Below are 22132 nucleotides of genomic sequence, written 5' to 3' on the forward strand. Positions count from 1 at the left end.
TTCTGGTTTGGAAGAAACAGAAAGAAAGAATGGCAGAAAGGTATATAAAAGTATAATAAACTAAAGCCTCATCTTGGAAGTAAGAGGGATGATGTCTATTTCTATGGGCTTTAATGATTTGCTCCAGTGACTGCCTGATCTTTCCCCTTATCAGTAGAACCACTGTAATTCAAGCTCCAGCAGGAGGAAAAGCAGGCTCCCTGCAGGCTTGCTGGAGCCAATTTCAGGAATTTTTCAGGGCAAACTGTCCCATGCCTCTGGCTGAGGGAACCTACCATGGGGCTGATTACCATTGAACAGCAGCACATAGGCAGTACCTTCAGCTGTTGTAAGGAAGTAATGCTCACCACTTATAAAACAGCAACTTTTAAGTAAAGCTCACCACTTATAATTCTTAATGAAACCATAATAAATATACTTTATTGAACAACAACTTTTATTGAGTACTAACTTCTATGAAACACTGACCCTCAGGCAAAGTCCACCTCTGCAAAAGCCATGTTAACAATTGAAAGAGGCATGGAGCAGTCGCTGACACTTCCTGGTGACATAGCCTGTCTTTGTGGAGCGAACACTTGACCATAGACATAGATGGTGAGCCTGCATCCACTGAATTTGTGAGGATCATGAGGCATTTTTTTCCAGAACGTATAGCTCAAGCTCATCCAACTCAAGTAATGAATAGGTATGGTACCATGGGGAAACAGAGTTCTGGATAAAGGAGAGCTGGGAGCTTCTAAAGGCACAGTATTGTAAGTCCAGTACAAGAAACTGTTCGGAAATGATGAAAACACAAGAATGACAAGAGACCAGTGTGGCTGCATGAGAAGCTTCTAGGATGCCTCAAATGCAAAAAGAAAGCATTCATGCAATGGAAAAATGGGCAGGTCACCAAGGAAGCTTACCAGAAATGACAAGAAAAAGCGAGGTTAAAGGCAACAGGAAGAGGTTCTATAAGTATGTTGGCCAGAAAAGAAAGGTCAAGGAAGCTGTGGGTCTACCGTTCACTAGCCAGGGGGAATCCTTAACAGAAGATGCAAAGAAGGCAGAGCTACTCAACAGCTATTTGCCTCAGTCTTCACAAAAAAAATTAAGCTGCAGCTGGACACCTAACAAGCATTATTTGGATAAGGAAGAGGACAAGCTGATGGATACAATAAAAGAGAGAGTCTAAGAGCTTTTGATGGATCTGAAAGAATTCAAATCAGTGGGGCCTGAAGAACTTCATCCCAGGGTACTGAAGCAACTGGCAGATGAGATTGCAGAGCCCTCGGCAATGTTATTAATGAAACTGTGGGAGACAGGCTCAGTACCAAAAGGCTGGAAAAGGGCCAATGTAGTGCCCCTCTTTATAAAAGACAAGAAAAGAGGACCCAAGGAATTACATATTGGTTAGCCTCACCTCAATACCCAGGAAGTTACTGGAACATATATAAAGAAACCCACTTGCATGCACCTATAGGATGAAAATCTGATCACAATCAGCCAGCATGGATTTAACAACAACAAATGGTGTCAAACAAACTTGATCTCCTTCTCTGACAAAATAACTACTTGGGTGGAAGAAGGGAATGCTGTGAATATAACGCATTTGGACTTCAGCAAGGCTTCTGACAAGGTCCCATGTGACCTTTTCATAAACAAACTGGAGAAATGTGGGCTAGACAAAACTACTATAACATGAATAGGCAGCTAGCCCAATAACTGCAAGCAAAGAGAAATAATAGATGGGCTAGTCAATGGTCCATCAAGAATGACGGGGGGGGTGGGCAGGGACAGAGCGATGCCACCCAACACCTCACACTGCCACCACTCTGCCTCTGGCCCTGTGGTCCACCCCCCACCTGTGGCTCTGTGCACCTCCCCTCGCCCAACCCCTCCAGCCCCGCATCTGACTCTGCCTCCACTTCTCATCTGGCCCCATTTCCCCCTGCTCCCCCTCCTCTCCTGCTGCATTGGGTCCAGGCCTGTTTCCCCCCTCTCTGTTCCCCTCTGCCTCCAAGGAGCAGGGCTGGGGAGGCAGAGAGGTCAGCACTGCTTTCCTCTCCCCCTGCACTCCGGCCCTGCTGCCAGACAGCACCACCATGACAGTGGGGACTGAGGGGGGTGGAGCGGGGGGGTGATGTCAGTGGTGCCGGGATGGCCCCCCCACTATGAACCTGGTTGTTGGAGGTAGAGGGGGATGGTGAGGATGGCACTGCCATGACAGTGGGGACTAAGGAGCCAGAGCTGCGGCGGGGGGGGCGAAGCCAGTGCCACTGGCCTCAACCCCCCGCCCACTCTGGCCCCTCAGTCCCCACTCTCATGGCGGCACCGTCCCTACTGCCCCCTCTGCCTCCAAGGACCAGGGCCGGGTGGAGAGACGGGCCCTCCGAGGCCAGTCCCCACTGTCTGTTTCTGCAGAGCACTCTAATTGGTTGTTTCAGTAAGCATTGTGATTGGCTGCCAAGACAACCAATCAGAGTGTGAATAAAGCATTATGAACAGACAGACAGACTTAGGCTTTTATAATATTAGAATAAATGCCAAAACAGCAGGAGGTCTCAAGTACAGTCCCACACGGGTCTGTCCTGGGCCCACTGCTGGTTCAATGCATTTATTAATTATTTGGATACTGGACTAGAAAGCTTCTTGAGCATGTCTGTAGATGATGCAAAACTGGGAAGGATTTTGAACACACTGGAAGATGGGAGTGCAAGTCAGAAGGATCTCGAGAGTTGGAAAGGTAGGTTGAAGCTAACAGGATTGTCCCGGGGGACAGAAGCAGAGGCTCCGGAGTACCCTCCCATGGTGGGACCTGAAGCAGGGCTGACTCACCTGAAGAAAGAAATGAAGAGCCCTGAAAAGCGGGCACACTTACCATTTACAGGAGAAGCAGAGCTGCACCAAGAAGAGCCGCCAGCATGGTTCATCAGCCACTTTTATTGCCGGCTAGGAACGGCGCTGGCAGATGTCATCAAAAACTGCCACCCAGCTGATTTAAAAGTTGGTGGTGGGGAAATGGAAGTGGGGGCAGCAATGCTAGAGCCAGAAAGTGAAGCTGTTCCCCAGGCTGCACCTCGGCAGTGTCGGCAGCTTGGCAGGGGGCCAGATGGGAACCCACAGGAGGGGTCTTGGCTCCATTAAAAGAAGTACCCACCTGGCTTGACAGGGCAGCCACGCCAAGGAGGATGGCGTTGAGGGATCCTGAGGACCACAGACAGCAAATCTGTGAGTGGTGTAGGCTGAGGCCCATACCCTGACTATTCTTTTCTTCTCTTTTCTTTTGTTTGTTATTTTCAGAGGGTGAACAGAGCCTGGACTGGGGAAGGGATCTCCAAGTGACCCCCAAGTCAAGAGGGAGAGCAGAAGCAGCACAGCGAAGTGCAATGCCTCAGAGGGAGAGCCAATGCAGAGATGAGGACGGTCCCACACCCCACAGTCATCCAGGGTAAAAAGGGCATCGAGGGACGGGCAAGGAGAGAAGGAAGCAAGTGAGAACACCAAAGGAACAGGCCGACGACCCATCATCTGGCTGTCCTAAGGGCTGGCGTAAGGCTGGGGTGTCAGGGAGGTGGAGCCCCAAGAATGCCCGCAAAGGGCAGCACCCTGTCTGCGAGAATCTGCCAGAGGGAGCCCCACCACTGAAGAAAAGAAGATCAAGTCATGGCAGGAAAGTGTCGGGGCCTCCCTCAGGGGTGAACGCAACCCAACACACAGGTCCTGGGGATACATCCCACTGCCGGAACCACATGTGTGATCTAAGGTCACTAGAGAGTGCCTATACAAGACCAGGTGGGTGCAAAGTACTGCATTGGCCAGGAATCTGCAAGGGAACCCACTGGAAGCCAATGACCTCACAATGCAGCCAGCAGCTATGACCCCTCCTGATCTCCTGAGCCAGAACTGCAGGCCCTCACCCAAATAATAGATATGCAGTAACAAATGATGGACCAGCAACAAGATTGGCTGCACCATAGTTTAACTGCTTCAAGATGCCCAAAATGACCCAAGATGATGGCCTGAAAGCATACATTGAAGCATTTGAGTGCCACACCCTCATAACAGGATTAGAGAAGGGGTATTGGGCCAGTCAGCTGGAGGCACTAGTCATAGGTAAAGCACAAGCAATATACTGGGTCTTAGCCCAGGACGAAGCCAGGAATTATGAGTGAGTTAAGACTGCTATTTTATACTGGTTTGAGATCAACCCAGATTACTACAGGAAACAGTTCTGGGCCAAGAAGGCCCCTGATGAGAAATGAACCCAGGTCCTGATGCAATTGCTATAAGACCTTCTGAACAAGTGGGTAAACCCGGCCAACTATGACCTAGATGTGCTGGCTGACCAAATACTCCTGAAGCAAATCCAGAATGACTTAGATGAATGTACTCAATGATGGGTCCAGCAGTATTCACCAACCAACTGTGAGGAGGCCTGAAGACTGGCAGAGGCTTTTGGGGCATCCAAAATGGTATACAGCAGAGAGAAACTGGCACCAAATTCAGGAAACACTCACCCCCGTGAAGCCAAGAAAAAGTAGAGCCCTATCAAGAGTGGACCAAGACAGGGGGTCTGCTTCTGGTGCAGGAGAACAGGATACTTTTCACGGGAGTGCCCAAGCAGCCACATGGAGTGTTGGAGACCCAATAGTTCCCTGAAAGGACAGGCAGAGAGACAGAGGGAAACAGATGTTGGCAAACTGATGGATTGCAGTTATGTGTCCAAGGGAGACAGCACTGTATGGACCCGTCCTGTCGTGAGAGCATGGGTGGGAAACCATCCGTTCAGGCCACGTTGGACTCGGGGTGTACCCAGTCATTAGCACGGGCTGACCTTATCCCACTCCAAATGGGCAACCGGGTAATGCCAGTGAGGATGGCTTGCCTCCATGTAGAGACAGAAAGGGTTCAACTCCAAGTTATAGAGCATCAAAGCAAGCTGTTAGTGGGAGTGGCCCCACACCTGGCATGTGATATGTTGCTAGGATATGATTGGACCTTGATCTATGACATCCTAGAAAGGGTACGGGATGCTGAGACCAGGCGCCAGCAACTCAAGGATCGTGATGGGTGGCTCAGGGAGCTCGAAGATGGCAGGGAGTTGGTGGAGGATGCAGAGGAGGTGGACTTGCACAATGTGATCAGCGGGGCTCAGTTCAGGCAACCACAAGAGGAAGACGAGGAACTCCAAACAATGAGGGCTCAAATCCTCAAAACAAGGAGTGACCAGCCAGAGACCCACACCAGGACATCATAGTACGAGGAAAGGGACCAGTTACTTTACCAGGTCCAGAGGGGGAGGCAGGTGGTGCAAGAAGAAGCCCAGTTGGTGGTGCCTGCCCAGTTTCATCGGCTGGCATGGTAGTTGGCTCATGCAAACCCTACACAGGGGCATCTGGGCTGGGACAAAACCACCGCCAGAGTGGCCCACTGTTTTTTCTGGCCGGGACTGGGGGAAGACATTGCCCGCCGGTGTGTGGCATGCCCAGAATGTCCCACCCACTGAACCGTTGAGCAGCTGAGCCACAATCTTCCAGTTTTCCCAAAAGATTATTGTGGGATACTAAATCAAAAGCCTTTTGGAAGTCTAGGTATATAACGTCTACATTATAATTAAGAGAAAAGACCTCATGGTTATTTCTAGATCCTATACAAAATTGAAATATTCTAACAGGATATAAAGTTGATCTGTTTATTTTTGTTCATCTAAACTTGAGACTAGATTTTCAAAAACAGTCAGTTCTCAACTAGGGTACATATAGGCATTAAATTTAGATCAACCAGGGCTAGGTCAATCTAAATACCCTCTGTGCAATCAAGCAAAGGGATTAAACTGGACAAAAATGGCATGGCCTATCTGAATTATTGAACCTGGTAGGTGCACTAACTTAGACTGAGATTAGGTTACCTGAATCTAGAAAATTATTAACCCAATATCAGCATCTGCAGTGCAACCCTAGGGCTGGGAAAGCCCAGCCACTCACCCCAACCCTGGGGCTACACTTTTCTCCAGTCTCCTCCCCAGACCGTGACCAAGTTAATTTTGAGCCTCCCAGCCTCCTCCTCCAGCCAGGCAACACCACCCACACCCCCGAGCAGATCTACCAGCCTCCCCACCAAAAGAAAGTATTAAATCATGGTACAGTAACAACATGGCCACAGTGACAAGTGTAGACATGCACATAGTTACTCACTCTGGTTTGCCCTGATGGCTGCCTGAAATGGCAAAGTCCCAGGAGCAGTAAACTGCTGCATACATCCACTCCCACTCTAGGTGTAGGCAGCTTAAAGTAAGCTGTCTATATCTAGATTTGGTGCAGCAAATGCTTGTTTTCACCTTTCAGTACCATAATAAGCTAGGGTTCAGCATTTACTGTTTTCAGAGTCTGTCAGTAAATAATCACAATGGAAGCTGAACACTTTTGATAATGTAACTCTGACTGTATCTCTCATAATACAGCTTTGTATTAACTATATATTAAAATGATATCAGTTATTTTGTAATAAGATGCTTGTGTCCTACTTTTAGAACATCATTTTCTTATCAAAATTAAATATTTTCACTGTTAAGCAATTCAACAATTGATCTGATGGATTACCAATGCCTGAAAAAAGCAACTGTAAATTATACTGCCTAATTAAAAACTAATTAAAAATTAAATTATTTCCTTAATAAGAGTCACTGAAGCAGTGTAAAACTTTAAAGTGACACTAAAATGAATCTAAGCATCTTTTAGTTATTAATAAAAAACAGAGGAAAGGAAAAAATCTGGTACAGTCATTTTTCCAGGTTATATCTTCCAACAGCATACTCTCAAGTTAGATAGAGAGTCCTGGGGAAAACATTGCCATTCCTGTACTCAAAAAGCATTTTTGGCAGTTTAAATGCTTTTAATTAAGGCAATAAAGATGCACAGAAGGAAGCATACATGCAAAAAACACTGTCCAGATGTTGCTGGGTTTTTTTGGTTGGGGGGGGGGGGCACTGGGTTTACTCCAGACACATTGCCAGCCTCAAAAAAAAGAATGATGCAGCTTTCTAAATGGCAGCCATCTGACTAGAATTTTTGCAAACTAGGAAAGCTCTCATAGATACTTAACTTCTAGGAATCAGAATAAAAAACAGCTTGCTATATAGGCAGGAAAGAATTTATATCGAGTTGCTCTACTGAAAAATCTCTATTGAGACTAATTTGTCAGTCACATAACATACATTTTGTATATATAGAAAATCATTAAGGCTTTATCATTATGTTGGTTCTTTGGATTTGCAAAATATCCAAGTCAGTTGAATATATAACCACACCCTAAAACAAGGGTATAACTAGCTCCTTAACATGATATGTATTAACATATTTAACCTGGGCTTTTATAGATTCTTAAAAAGATTTCACTACTAAATAGCCATCATAAAAATGTTGTGAGGACTTCTAATTCTGTAAATATTTAGCAATACTAAATACTAAAGTATTTGAAGAAAGAATCATTTCAGCTTTACGTTTGCAGAAAATAGCACATCCTTGAAAGAAAGGAAAACAATAATATCTCCAATAAAGTTTCCAACTGGACCCCATATTTTCACTGAAATTAATCATGATGACATTTCAAAATCGAAATATGAATAAATCCTTGACCCTGATATGACAGAGTTTAGAGTTTCTACTTACCTCATACTACTGAGAGTAAAAGAAAGGTAAAAATCCTTTTGAGCAGTGGTGCTCACCCTTTTGACCCCATGGACCAGATGAGTGGTGCAGGGCCGGTCCACAGGCTGAATCAGCCTGCACACCAGGATTCTGCCGTGTCCTGTCCCTGAGAGATGGGATCAGGCCCTGAGCCACCCTACATGCCTAACCTACAACACAGGACCACACTATTCAGCCCATGGGTCTCCCCATGGGTCCAGAAATTTGGTAGCGGGGAACACTGCCCTCTGAATGCCCCATTTTTGGACCCAAGAAGAGCCCTGTCAGCTAGATGACCCTGTGCCAGGAGCTAGATCTGGCCCACGGGACAGGGATTGAACACCCTGGTCTTGAGCATGCCACAGAATTCTCTACTCTTGCTGGAAAGAATGGAGTCTGTGTTTTTACGCCCATCCCTTGAATATACGTGTAATGCTTCAGTTTTCCCAACTGTAAACTAAAAATAACAGCACACATTACCTCCGAGGGCTGCTGTGAAACTAAATTCAACAATATTCAAAAAACAGTTTTATGTAAGTTTCCATCCAAGCATTTTGAAGTGCAAAGGATTCTTAAACATAATTTTGTTGGCTAACTGCTGCCCCAGAGCAATGAAACTTACTGACACAGTCCTCAATAACACATCTTTTAATGCAGAACATTTCTACCATGGCACAGGTGGAGAAATAGAAAAGAAAGAGAGACCCAGCATTTATTACTACTACAGCAAGAGAAAGACACCTTTTTGTTTCTTAACAGAAAGACTGGAGGGTGATACCTGCATTTTTCAAAGAGAGATTATATGTAGCAGAATCTTTCATCCCTCAAAGTCTCTCAGTCCTACTTTGATTCACAGATACCAAAAGTTGCTACCATTGCTGTCTGATGGTTATATGAAGTGAGTTTCTGGGCTCTAACTAACCCTAAACAAATTCTCAGATCATGAACCCACCATTACACTTTGCTCCTTTATTATGGGTCACAGCAGAAAGGCAAAAATACAGAGGGCATAGAAAATGAAACTTTATACCACAACAGCATTCCTCAAAGTGACAAAGGAAGCTCAGCAGAATAGTACAGCAAACCCCCAGACTCACCAGTTGTGCCAGCGGGGGGCAATCCCCGCTGCCCCCCGCCACATGGGGGGCTTTGCATGAGCCCCTGAAGCCCCGAGGCTGCTGCAGGAGAGGTGAGTCCAGGGGCTTTTCTTAGTGTTTTTTTTCCTTCTTAAAGGGCCAGAGCTGGCCCAGGCAGGGCACCCATGAAATGGCTGGGGGAGTGGGGGGGGGCAGGAATTACCCCCCCCCCCCCGCCTGGCAGCACCTGCTGAGTTGAGGCTTTTTTTTAAACAAGTGTCGGGAGCTGGGGCAGACAGGGCAGCCATTGCCAGGCTGGGAGAGCTGGTGGGGGATGGGCCTGGCTGATTCAGAGATTTGGCAGCAGCCAAATCTCTGAATCAGATTTGGCCGAATCGAATCAGGGCAGTGGTTCAAGTCACTGAATCAAATCACAGTCCCCTGAATCAGCTGAATCCAAATCTGAAGTGAATATTAGCCGCTTCACGCAGGTCTAGTACCTATACCCTTCCTGCACTGGCTTTGGTCTTCCAGTGGTCTTCCCTATACTGGGCTCTGCTTCCCAACATCACCTCCTGGTTCCGAGTCCTGCCTCCTGGTCTGGCTTCCCTATACCGGGCTTGCTCACCCAGCTCTTCAGTACACCAGGCTGGGTCTCCTGGCTCTCCTTCGTACCCTACTTGTTCCCCTGGCTCTCCTCCATACCGGGCTTATTCCCCCGGCTCTCCTCCTCTCTCCCTGTGCATGGCCGCTTCTCCTTTTAAGTCCCCAGCATGGCGCGGTTCCTTAACATCATTTTCTGTGTGCTTGTGGAGTTAGAAAGAGCACAAGCTTACAAATCAGCATTGTGGCGCCGCCGTGCAGCACTCGCCTATAGCATGCCTGCAGGTAAGTCTGACAGGCAATCAGCCTGTGCCAGAGTGGATTCGGCTGAGCTGCACCTAACAATTCCAGTTTCAGCCACATGATCTGTCATCTCACTGCCATATCTAGGGACAGAAGTTGCACATAAACTGGTTCAAGTGATCAGAAACTGGCTGAAACCTATAACAGAAGTTTAATGCATATAAACTAGTTTCAAAGTGGCTAAAACTGGTTTAAGATAAACCTGGTTGAATGTAGCATCAGATTTCACTTAATTTGGGTCAAACCAGTTTATGAAACTTCTGCCGCAGACCCCTTCCTGGTTCAAGATAAATCAGAGTCCCCCAGCATCTTGCAGTCATGAACTGGGCTGTGCTATCTGCTCCAGAAAGCAGGGCTGGCGCCACCCCTCTACTCCCTACCCGGAGCAGTGAAGGGTGGCTCACTGGCCTCACTGGCTGGCTCACTGGCCCCTCCTTTCCTCCCCCCTGGCAAACCCTGGCTGGGATCTGGGGCCAAGGAGGGGAGTTAAACTTTCCTTAAACTTTCCTTCCCCCAAATACGAAGCTGCCCTGCCCTTCTTATTTAGTGCTGGCTGCAACTGTGGACTACAAAACCCAGAGGCACTTGGAAGCAGGAAGAAGAAGTGATGAGCACCCCTGCAGAGTCCTGCTGCTGCAATTGTGGAATACAAATCCCAGAGACCTTGGAGGTAGCAGGAAGATAACACAAACACACAGTCCATGCTGGCTATGTGCCACAGAGCTGTACTTTAGCACCCCCGAGCTTCTGGCTTGAGCCACTGCAGACACGTGGCTGCATTTCCTGAATCAAAAGTGAATTTCTGTTCATTTGCTTATTGGTTAAATCTTTGCAGCTTGGACTAACTTGTGAAGACTGAATCAATTCAGCCTCAGGCTTTTTGACTGTCTATACTGAGCCAAAAAGATCACACAAAGATCCCAATAAAAACATAAACAAATGTCTGTGATACCTTCAACTGTACAATTAGTTTAGATACCAAACAACACTATTGTTTCTATAATTCAGATTCAGCTAATTCAGATTCTGTTTAATACTGCAATAGTTCAAACCATACATGTGTTATGCACCATTTACATTGGTTTATAATGGCCTAATCCAAAAAGTATGTCAAATTAACTGCTTCTATGCACAGTACATTAGATGCTTTCAAATCTATCTTCCCACTTCCAAAACAAACAAAGAAAAGAGACTGCATTTTTTTTCTTTTTTTTAAATACACAGGCCCCTAGCAAAAGTTCTTGTAGTGGCATGGTGGGATTTAAGCCTTGATCCTAAGCATCCCGCCATGCTACATGTGTATGGCAGGATGTGTGGTTTTGAGATCAAGGATCAGATCCAAATCACATACCTGTAGGTACAGGTAGCTCAGCATCTGGCTACCTGTGCCACCTTACCCCACTCCCCACAGCATCTTTGTAGCCCAGGATCATAATCATGGGTTCCAAATACACCAGCAGCCTTAAGCCTATGCAGGGTAGCCCTGCAGGTGCTGCCCAGAATGCAAATTTAAAGGTACAGCGTGGGGGAAGCCTCTGAATTCCCCAAGCCTGACACTTGCAGACCTGCACTCTGGACTGCCCCTGCAGGGGTACATGTTTAAAGCTGCAGAGCAGGGGAAGCCTATGGGCCTCCTCGAATCCAGCACTTGCAAAGCAGCACCCCTATAATGTGTCTGCTATTATCAGATCAGAGCCCAGTTCTTCATCTACAAAAGCATTTCATAACTTTGCCCATAAAGTTATGGCAGAAGGTAGGGTAGATTTATTTTTTATAGACTAAGTCAAAGATGTGTAACATAAGCTTTTGTAAGCAGAAGGCTTACTTCATCAGAAGATGTGAAGTAAGTCTTTTGTTTATGAATTTTTATTTTATCTATACCTCCCTGATTTAGTTAGTCTCAAGGTGTCACCAGTATCATAGCAAGAGTAGAGCTAGCAGTGCACTGGCACCTGAGTCCAGCGGCAGATCCAGGGGGGTACACTGGCACATTTGCATCCCGCTTTGATTCCTGGTCCCCAACAAAGTTTCAAACCAACTGCGTGGCAGTAGAAGCAGCATTTCTAGACAGACAGTGCTGAGGGAGACAAATGACTTCGTGTCTCATTATAATCCACCTGATCCCTCCTAAACTCTTCGTTCCACTGGTGTTAATAACCCTCTCTTCTTTTTAATGATCTTGATGTTCCACAATTCTGAAATTTCTGCTATCTGCTTTGTTTTCTCATTTCTGTTGTCTGTTTGATGTTCCTGGTAATGAAGCTCCTATTTCACAGCCCTGCAGATTTTTTTAACTCACTCAGATTAAGTTATAGTTGTTTTTACTTCCATCATAAACCGAATGATGCAGACCTAGGCCCCTAGCATATTAGTAAAGCTTCTACTTTATTTTCAACAAGAATAAAATATGAACTTCAGAGTCTACGCAGAGTTTGGAACACTTCATATTTGGGTCTATTTATAAATAATTTATGTTTATTATAAATGTTAATAGTTAATCAAGTATTGCAGAGGCAGAGTCCAAGAGACCAATAGATTGTTTATAATCACCTACCAAAACCTATTATATATTTAATCATTATTAATCCTTTATAACCCATTTATAAAGGGAAGCAGTATACACTGTGAACAAAATGTGCTCCTATTTCTAACATGGAAGACTTGCCAACTTACATCACCCACTGGATAATCCTACCATGACAGAAAAAGTAAAGGGACAGTGATATTTTGTATTTTGTATCTATCAGATTTACACTCTTAGCTGGAAAAAGGAGAAAAAAAAACTATACAGCATTACAGGTCCATTCCTAATGTGGAAAGTTTAAGCTGATTTTTAGATGAACATTTTCAAACAAAAGGGATGTTTTTATTATCTGTATAATTGTGGGGAAAAGCGTAACATTAAATATTTTAAATAGCATGTACTTTAATATTCATATTTATCCATAGGGAGATTTAAACTCTGAAAAGCTAAGGAAGTGCTAAAAATGCAGTCATGAAAAAAGAGGAAAGCGTTAGCTAGTATCAATTCCATAGGGAAAAATGTGGCATTTTTATTCAAATGAAGTTGGAAGGGAAGGATGAAGCAGAATCATATAATTACGAGTAAATTTTCAAGGATTTCTAGGCTGTGTGTGCAGGTATTACAATAGAAGACAATGACAAAAAGGGAAAAACCATAAGTACCACAACCACAGCTATAATTTCTATTAACTTCAGAAGACAGAGTAACTATTTCAATAACCTATGGCTCAAAAACACATTTAAATTAAAAAAAGCAAATCAGTAGAATGAGAATGCACAAAAAATACAAGTAAGCCTATTTCTTTTTCAAAATTCAAAAGCAAGAGACTGTGGTGTCGACACCTACACAGTCAAATGGGTCGCTAACTGGCTGGAGGGCCGCACCCAGAGAGTGATAGTGGACGGGTCATTTTCGACCTGGAGGGATGTGGGCAGTGGGGTTCCACAGGGCTTGGTCCTCAGGCCCACACTGTTCAACATCTTCATCAACTACTTGGATGAGGGGGTAAAAAGCACCATGTTCAAATTCGCTGATGACACTAATATGTTGGGGGAAGTGGGCATGCTAGAAGGGAGGAATAGGCTGCAATCAGACCTAGACAGGTTACAGGGGTGGGTGGATGAGAACAGGATGGGTTTCAACACTGACAAATGCAAGGTACTGCACCTGAGGAGGAAGAGCCAGCAGCATACCTACACGCTGGGGAACTCCCTTCTCATCATTGCAGAGGCAGAAAAGGATTTGGAGTCATTATTGATGCCAAGATGAACATGGGCCGACAGTGTGGGGACACTGTCAGGCAGGCCAACTGTACCTTGTCATGCATCCACAGATGCATCTCAAGCAGGTCCAAGGAGGTGATCCTCCCCCTCTATGCGATGCTGGTCAGGCCGCAGCTGGAGTACTGTGTCCAGTTCTGGGTGTCACACTTCAAGAGGGATGTGGACAACATGGAGAGGGTCCAGAGAAGGGCCACTTGCATGATCGGGGGGCAGCAGGGCAGGCCCTACGAGGAAAGGCTAAGGGACCTGAACCTGTTCAGCGTCCACAAGAGAAGGCTGAGGGGGGATCTAATGGCCTGTAAGAAACTAGTCGGGGGAACCAGCAGGCATTGGGGGAGCCCCTGTTCCCCCAAGCACTACCAGGTGTGACTAGAAATAACAGTCACAAGCTGGCAGAGGGTAGATTTAGGCTAGACATCAGGAGGCGCTACTTCACAGTCAGGGCAGCTAGGATCTGGAACCAACTTCCAAGAGAAGTGGTGCTGGCTCCTCCTCTTAAAGACCCCCAGGGTAGGCTAGAAGGGGTCATTTGACCCCAGTACTCTTTCCTGCCATGGCAGGGGATTGGACTCCAATATTGTACACCAAAATGGCTCAAAAGTGAAAATATCCTTTTATGAATTAATGAACGGTTGACTTTTTACTAGGATTAGTATTGTGTAGTATTTATATATTAGGAGAAACAACACCCTTCCACTTCCCAAACCCTGCACTTCAAGAAGCTGTTCGTTGCTTTGCATTCCAAATTCCTGATTCCTTTTTGGGAGTTAGACTATGACAAAACACTTCCTCTGAGCCATACATGGATCATGCAACTTCTTCTCAAAAAAGTGAATCAGCCACTTTGGTAGCACCCTCCCTTTGTACACCCCTTGTGAAGTCCTCTCCATCCAGTCTAAGGCACTTCCCGAGGAACGCGCAGGAAAGCACACTGACCTTCTTCCATTCCTTTGGAATCTGGCCATAAAGTCTTAACACAGCTTCAACCCATTAGTACATCTTCCATGGAACTCCCACCATCAGAGACGCCTGGCAGTCTTCGTAGTCAATAAAGCATTCCTAATAGGACAGCCTTAATGGAGGTATACTACCAAAGAGTTGGAAGGGTTGTATCTGAGGGACAAAATTCAGGTGAGGGTCTGAGATTTCCACAAACTGTTGGTGATTTTCAGGTATGTAATGGGTCCTACCACCATTTTCTGAGGAGGTTGCAGAAAGGCAAGCTTCCACTTCTCTTCACAAGATTCCCTATTGTATTCCACTCCCTGCTACCCAGAAAAAGTCCCTCCACCCCCTAGAGACAAATTATCTGTGTTTCTAAAATGGAAAAGTAAAGTCAATACCAAAGAGCTGCCAAAAAGTAGGAACTATTTACAGTTTAATTCAGAAAGAAGCTTTAAGGAAGTAGAGCTAGGTTATGTCTGGTTCTGTAGAGGAAGGTATTATTATCAGCAACCACCAGAACAATCAAATTTATTTTTTTTAAAAATCAGCTTATATTTACACTACCTTAAAATGTTAGTTCAGGAAATCTGCCTACATAATACCTATAACTTCTGGAATTTCTATGAATTCTAAGACACCTAAGTCTAAACCTTGCTGTATATTGGCTTAGCCATTTGGTAACAGGGACCATGTCACGTATCACAAGCTTTGGAAGCAGTTACAGGACAATTGAAGAGCATAGTTAACATGGAATTACTCTGACCTGGAAGAACAATGAATATACTAAAAAGGTGGGCTAAGCTAAAGGAAACTGATTTCTCTGCAGGTTGTCTACAAGGAAAGAGACAAGAGCAATGGAAATTTCCCAGCATAAAAAGAGAACAAAGGAAGAGATGTAAGCAGCTGTTGTTAAAAATACATTCTGGGCACTAACAGACAGGACGGTTCGTTGTGCAATTGGCCACTGAAAGCACTCGACAACCATGTACTGACAGAAGTGCATGGCTTCAAAGTGCTTTAAAAATCCTCAATTGTGTGACAATCTGAACCCTTGCTGTATGAGGGTTCAGATGAAAGCGCTCCAAAATGGAGCACCTTCATTGATATCTGTCAGTGCGCACCAGGAACAGGGCTGGGCTGACAGTCCAGCCCTCCTCTGGGCGTTGTCTTCAGAATGGGAGGGGGAGAGAGGAGGGGAGTGAGTTCAGTCTGGGGGTTGCCTAGCCTGTGCTGGAGGGAAGGGCAGGTGGACTGGAGCCCTGTCAAGGTTGGGGGCTCCAATCCGCCCACCACCCCCACTCCAGAGTAGGCTGGGGAAACCCCAGAATAGATCCCCCTCCCATCCTGAGACAGCATGGGAGCTTAGAAAGGATCTGGACATGCCACTACAACTGGCAGCCCAGAAGCTGGCACTGACTTACCTGCATGTGGCAGCTGCCCCAGGCAAAGAGCTACTCTGATAAATTCTGCTGTTAAGTATGTTTGAAAGTCCCTACAAAAGTCTGAAAGTGCATTTGAAATCACTGTCCAAATTCACAGAGGGTAGGAGTTGTTACAGCCCCCAGCTATACAGTTTTCATTCAAATTGTCATAGTTTATGTTTACAATTCGGGAGGTCTTCAGTGGTGTTCTGGCTACAGTTGCATGATTCCTGTTTTATGCTAATGGCTATTACTCAGACACTAGGAAGATGGAAAAAACTTCTGACCAAATTAAAGCTGTATTTGAAAAGGTTTACTTTACAAAAGAAATACTTGATTGCATAATTTTCTGGATTCTAATACAATGAATGAATGAAGTAATGAATAAATATTATAAGTATTAACTGGCCAGCAGATTGTATGACCACATTTCATTTTTGAAAAGGAAAAATAAGCTGACTATCATAAATTCAAGTGCAACAATATTATCTCAAACATAAACACATTTTAAAACACTAGCAAGTCCTAAATCTTTAGTCCTTAGAGAGAAAAGAAAGAAAGATACAAGTACATTGATACTAAGAGAATACTGATATAAACTGTTAAAATTCAGTTATTATATCTGCATGATTCTGCAGTGATACAAATGCAGCAAAATCACTACAATTTTAACTTGCTTCATTCAAGGAGAAAGTAAGGGTGATTTATATTTACTGCTGTAGGATCATGTAGACATAAGAGACTAAAACAGTAGGGATATGGCAAAGCTTCAGTCATCAATTCAATTTGGAGAAGATTCAACCTGATTCGGAGGCTGAATCACCAAAACCAAATTGTATCGGGGGGGGGGGAAGCCTCCTAATCAATTCAGAAAAGATTTGGAAAATATTTGGAGATTCAGAAGGCAGTCTTGCAGGGGAACAGAAACTGAGCAGAGGGAGGGGAGACTTACATCTGTAGCTGGCCAGTGACTTTTGTTTCCCTGAGTCCCTTTCCAATTGCAGTACTCTGGGGGGGTGGGATGTAGAAACAGCATATAAGCCTCTGTCTGCAGCCCAAAACATACCAAATGTATCTAAACCAGGGGTCAGCAACCTCTGGCACACTTGCCGAGCATGGCACGCAAGGCCATTTTGCTTGGCACACTACTGCCAGCCCGGGCTCTAAGCAGCCCAGGCTACTCCCAGCAGGTGGCTGGGACGCTGCAAGCCCTGCTGCAAACAGACTGGGCTCTGTGGGCTGGCTGCAAACAGCTGCTCTGGGCTCTAGCATGTCGGCACTCCAGCACTTTCCAAGGTAGACATTGTGGGTTTTTTGGCACTCCGGCCAAATATCATTGCCTACCCCTGATCTAGATCATGCCATGATAAGAAATGCAAAACCTGCCAACATACTAATACAATCTATTACAGACAAGAATACACAACAACCTGGGGTACACATTTCTCATGGGAAAGGCATTCTGTCTCCAATGTCTCAAGCCTTATCCTCAAAGAGAACTCAGAAACCACTTTTCACAGACAAGCCTATGAGCTGCACTTCGTCAACCTCCTACATACAGAAACTCATGGACTCAATACAGACATTGGATTTATGACACACTATAACCTGCCCAACATCCAACTCCCCACGTACCTCTCCACTTTTACCTGCTACATCCCCCCTTCGCCACCCCCCTCTCCAATCTGTCTCTCACCCCCTGAAACCTCAATTATATTTTCACTAACTGGCTTCCTTTCCTGCATTACATGCCAGCCTCTGACTTCTTCACTATTCACTTCATCTAGGAAGAGCACACACACACCAACTAGGTGCTTCCTCATCCTGACAAAGGGTTTTTAAACCCGAGAGCTTGCTAAGATATATTTCTCCAGCTATTCAGTGCATGGGCAACTTAGTCTTGGGGGGCACATAAGTTTTGCTTTCAGAAGCTTGAGGTGTATTTTCCCAGAAACCCCTGCACCTATCTCCTTGAAACTTGACAGACTTCATGCCCTCAGAAGGGGCTACCATCCCTGCTGTTTTCATCCAAATTTGCCAGAAAATGACAAAGTTATAGGTATATCAGTGATTCTCCATTATAGTCTATGGCCAAATCACCAAATCTCTCCGAATCAGTGTGGAATCTTCCAAAGCCGATTTGGCCAAATTGATTTGGGACAGTTATCCAAATCGCTGATCAAATCACTGTCCTTTGAATCGGCCGAATCCAAATTGAATACTTTCCTATTCACACAGGTCTGTAAAACAGTTGATGTATGCTTTCCCTCTTCTTTTAAAGTGGCTAAAATGGACATTTGTCCATACCCAAATGGTGTTAACATTCACTTGCTAAAAAATGCATATATTTATGCTGGTATACATGTGTTACTGATACTAGCACTGTTGTAGGGATCTGTTATGAATTCCAAAAGGCACTTGATAACTTTCTATTATAACTAACAGTAATGTTCAAACTCACAATGAGGGTTCAGTGTACAAAAAAAAAGTTGTGCACTGTCTTCCTACAAGTCTCAGCTTTATTCTTTAAAAGGTGCCTCTTCCATTAGATTTGCTTAGCAAGATCTGAGGTGATATGTGGTTTAACGGCCTTATTGCTTTGATGTTGCTTTTTAGCATTCCTGAAACAGAGTTAAGCTTTTATCTGTATTTAAAGTGGTTTTCTAAAAGAATGTTGTATTTTTTCACTGATTTGTAAGACAGAACTGCTATTCAGCAACTTGATTGTACTTTCAAAGCACAGATATGTTTGCATGACAACAACATCCTTTGGACCAGCTTAGTGTTTCGTAATATAACTTTCTCAAGTACAGGTGATAAGACTATTATGTATGAACTGGATTTTTAGATTTTAAATACCACTTTTAGATTTTAAGCAATCCATGTAAAAATGTGGAATTACAAGAACGTATTAGCACAGCATTGCTTCTCTTCTCTCAAGATATAAAAGAACTTGAATGAATTCTTAGAAAAATAATTTATAGAAACTGCTTAGCACTATAAAGACTATGCCTGCTTTCTCCTGTTAACAAGAGTTTTGTTTCTGGCGAGCATCTTCAGATCACTAGAATGATTTTCAAACAATACTTCCAGTTATCAAAATTTTTATTTAAAAAAATGAGACTGTCCTCCGAATTTTTCCAGTTCTCAGCATGATGATCTTGTGCAGCTAGTACTGTTAATGTCATTGTTTGTGAAGCATTCCCAGTCTCTCTCACACCCACGCACAAATTTGAGCTATTCACCATGATGTAAATTCCCCTTCTCTCTTGTATTGTTCCAACTCCTGTCCACTTCCTCACCTCCCACCCACCTCTCTCCCCAATGAAATTTGGAGTTCCTCTCCTATGGTATTATTGTATGTCTGATTCCCCTCTTCCCCTTCCACCTAATTAAGCATCCACCCTTCATTGTTCTAGTCCTGATCCAACCCTATTCCCTCTTCAATTAGCATTGTTCCCATTGTGATGGGATTCTTCACTCCCACTCAGTGCACCAACTCATATTAATCCCTACCTGTTTCCAGGTTTTCCACAGATCTATTTTTACCAGAAATGTCATCCCTTTGAATATACATTCTAGAAAACTTTAATATCATATACAGCCATCATTCCACAAAACTAAGGGCACTGTGTCTTAAGCAGCCTGCTCCAAGGTCACTTAGACAATAGAAAGATAATATGATTTCAGGGAACTTTGGATCAGGCTCTATTTTTAATTTTTAAAATTTTTTAAATTTTACATTTAGAACAGGAAAGGTTGGAACAAATAAACACTGTGATAATAGAAGGAGCATGTAACTAGCTAGAAGACTCGATAGAGAAGTCTACATGGACAACATTGCTATAAAATACATTATTAGAATTATATGGTAATGTGGTATGCATAGAAATATCTATCCACTCAGGTTCCTTAATTATGTATATGGCCACTACCACCATATCAACTGACATCTTAATCCACACTAGTTATTCTTATGTGAGAAAGAAGCTACGGTTAGATATACACTTTTAAAAATAAAGACAGGCAAGGGCTAAATTAAAATAGCACTGTGTTAACTATAAAAATTTTAAAAGATTTGTTGAATATATAAACAAAAACATTATTTTTTAATTATGCAACAGCTAAACATATACAGATAAAAAAAATTTTTTGCAACTACCATCATTTTGGCACCTTTGTTTATGTATTTCTTTTCATTCCCCCGCCCTTTTTATGTATTTGTTTTGAAGAAAGGATTCTTTATATTTTTTTATAAAGTACTTAGTCCAAAACGATCCTCCTATTCCACAAAATGATAAAAAGAATGAAGTGACCTTAGAAGTCAATCTACTGCATCCCTTGGTTTACGTGACACTGATAAGCACAGATTAGATCAATAGATGTACAATATCCCTGTGTTTTTATGTGATTTTCTATTAGTATTTAGGACAATATTTTTTAAAATTCTTGTTCTTATATTTTACCAAATTCATGTCTACATTATTCAAAATAGCTTTAAAATCTGTTTTTCCTGCTCCGTACAAGCTAATCTTTATCATTCCCTGAGAATCAAATATGTATAGATGATTAAAATGCAGTATGTATATATGCAAATAAATGAAAACTGTGTTGAAGTCCTACCGTGAGCCAGGCGATGGAACCAGTAATATGTAAAGTCTACTCCCAGTAGTGTCAAATACCATGTCCATGATGAGTCCCATGGCAGTTCACAGATTCTGTAGTTTTCCCATATGTAGACATAACCAGTTAACTCAAAACCTCTGCAAACAGCCCTGAAATATAAAAAAGAAGCCATTTTCTTAAGATCTTTATTAACTGGAATAATGCTTGTTTTAACTGCATCTCTAGTACTTTTTACACTTCAGCTATTTTTTCTAACATATAATACCACTGTATCCAATCCAGTTTTTATTCAGGGTATATTCCCACTGATTTCAGCACCCATCCTTTCTTAAGCACTAAAAGTAAGGATTTGATAATTAACTCACACATCTTTAAAACTTTTCCTTTCCAACTTTACATGGAGACTTATTTTTGCCTTCTATTATGTTCTGAACATCTCCAGTCCTTTGGCATCAAGTTGTCTAAAGACTTTTAGACAGTTTCTTTGACAAAGTTTAACGTACACTGATATAATTGGATATCCATGTTTTCACATAAAAGGATGGGAGCTTTTCCTTATTAATCTACCAGTTAGAAATATGTTTAGCATGATGCTAATTATTTTCATATAACTAATGGTATATTTTCATTATAAATTTGTCATTGCCAGATGAAAGACTAAGGATGAATAAGAAAAATGTGTGTGGCAAGAAAGAAGGGAGTGGCAAGAGAGGAACATGCAGCTAGAAATGAAAAAAAATGTGTACTTCAGGAGAAGGAGAGAGAGAAAGGAAGAGGAGCACACACCAGAGAAAGTAAGGGAAAAAGGAAATCTCTGACAGCTCTTTTGTGAATTGGCCAATATTTCTGCACTAAACAATGCTCCATATTAAGAACAAAAGAGTTGGTTAGGAGAAAAGAAGTTGGGGCCTGAGGGATCCCACTAGTCACTGTAAGACATAAAAAGCAGCCACCAGGCAAAACAAGGACTATATGGTTTAGATCAAGGGTTGGCAATATTTTTGAACAGAGAGCCAAAAGCACCCCAACCCTAACCCACAACTCAAGTTAGCATGCCAGGGGCAGATGGCAAGGGAACCATGAGGGGCCCAATCCTTGCTGCTGGCAGTAGCTATATGCACCCCTCCAGGTAGACGGTGAAGAAGTGGCAGGGGTTGCACTGCTTCAACCTGTTCTCTGCCCTGTACCCCAGAAGGCTGCAAACAGCTGCACCACGTGCCTCTGGAAGGTCGGCCTAGGGCAGCACAACCCCAGCTCCTCCCCTGCCATGTGCCCAGAAGTACACATGTAGCCACTGCCACCATGGAATCCAGTCAAGGGCTCTGGAGCCTGGTGAAGCTGTTTGCAGCCTCCCAGCTGCTTACCACAGCTGGCCCAGGCTCTGGAAAGCTGCAGCAGGCAGCCAGCAGCAGCACCAGGCTCCAGAGCACAGGCACTGCCATGGCAGCAGCAGCTGCACATGTGCCTCCAGGTGGAAAAGGGGAGGAGAAGAGATTGTGCTGCCCCAGGCCCCTCCCCCCCTGTCCACACATAGGCAGCCACCGGTGTGGGGCACCAGCATTTCTATAATGTCAGTGCTGAGACAGTCAATTGACTTCCTGGCTCATTATCCTCCCCCTGATTCCTGCTAATCCCTCTCCACTTCACAGGTGTTAACAACCCCCTATCTGTTTTAATGGTCTTG

The 22132-nt window shown here is 44.0% G+C and overlaps 1 protein-coding gene across 2 annotated transcripts in view; it reads right to left on the minus strand.

The window, feature by feature from the left end:
- The window catches only part of AGMO (alkylglycerol monooxygenase), a 406549-nt gene that overhangs the window by 341157 nt on the left and 43260 nt on the right, over positions 1-22132 (minus strand). For both annotated transcript variants that reach the window (XM_019508506.1, XM_019508507.1), the window contains exon 3: positions 20446-20597. In XM_019508506.1, the coding sequence (XP_019364051.1) occupies positions 20446-20597 (152 nt within the window). The remainder of the gene's footprint in view (positions 1-20445; positions 20598-22132) is intronic.

This window comes from Gavialis gangeticus, unplaced genomic scaffold, assembly GCF_001723915.1.
Source record: "Gavialis gangeticus isolate Ggan-Ray unplaced genomic scaffold, GavGan_comp1, whole genome shotgun sequence".
In the NCBI taxonomy this organism is placed as follows: domain Eukaryota; kingdom Metazoa; phylum Chordata; order Crocodylia; family Gavialidae; genus Gavialis; species Gavialis gangeticus.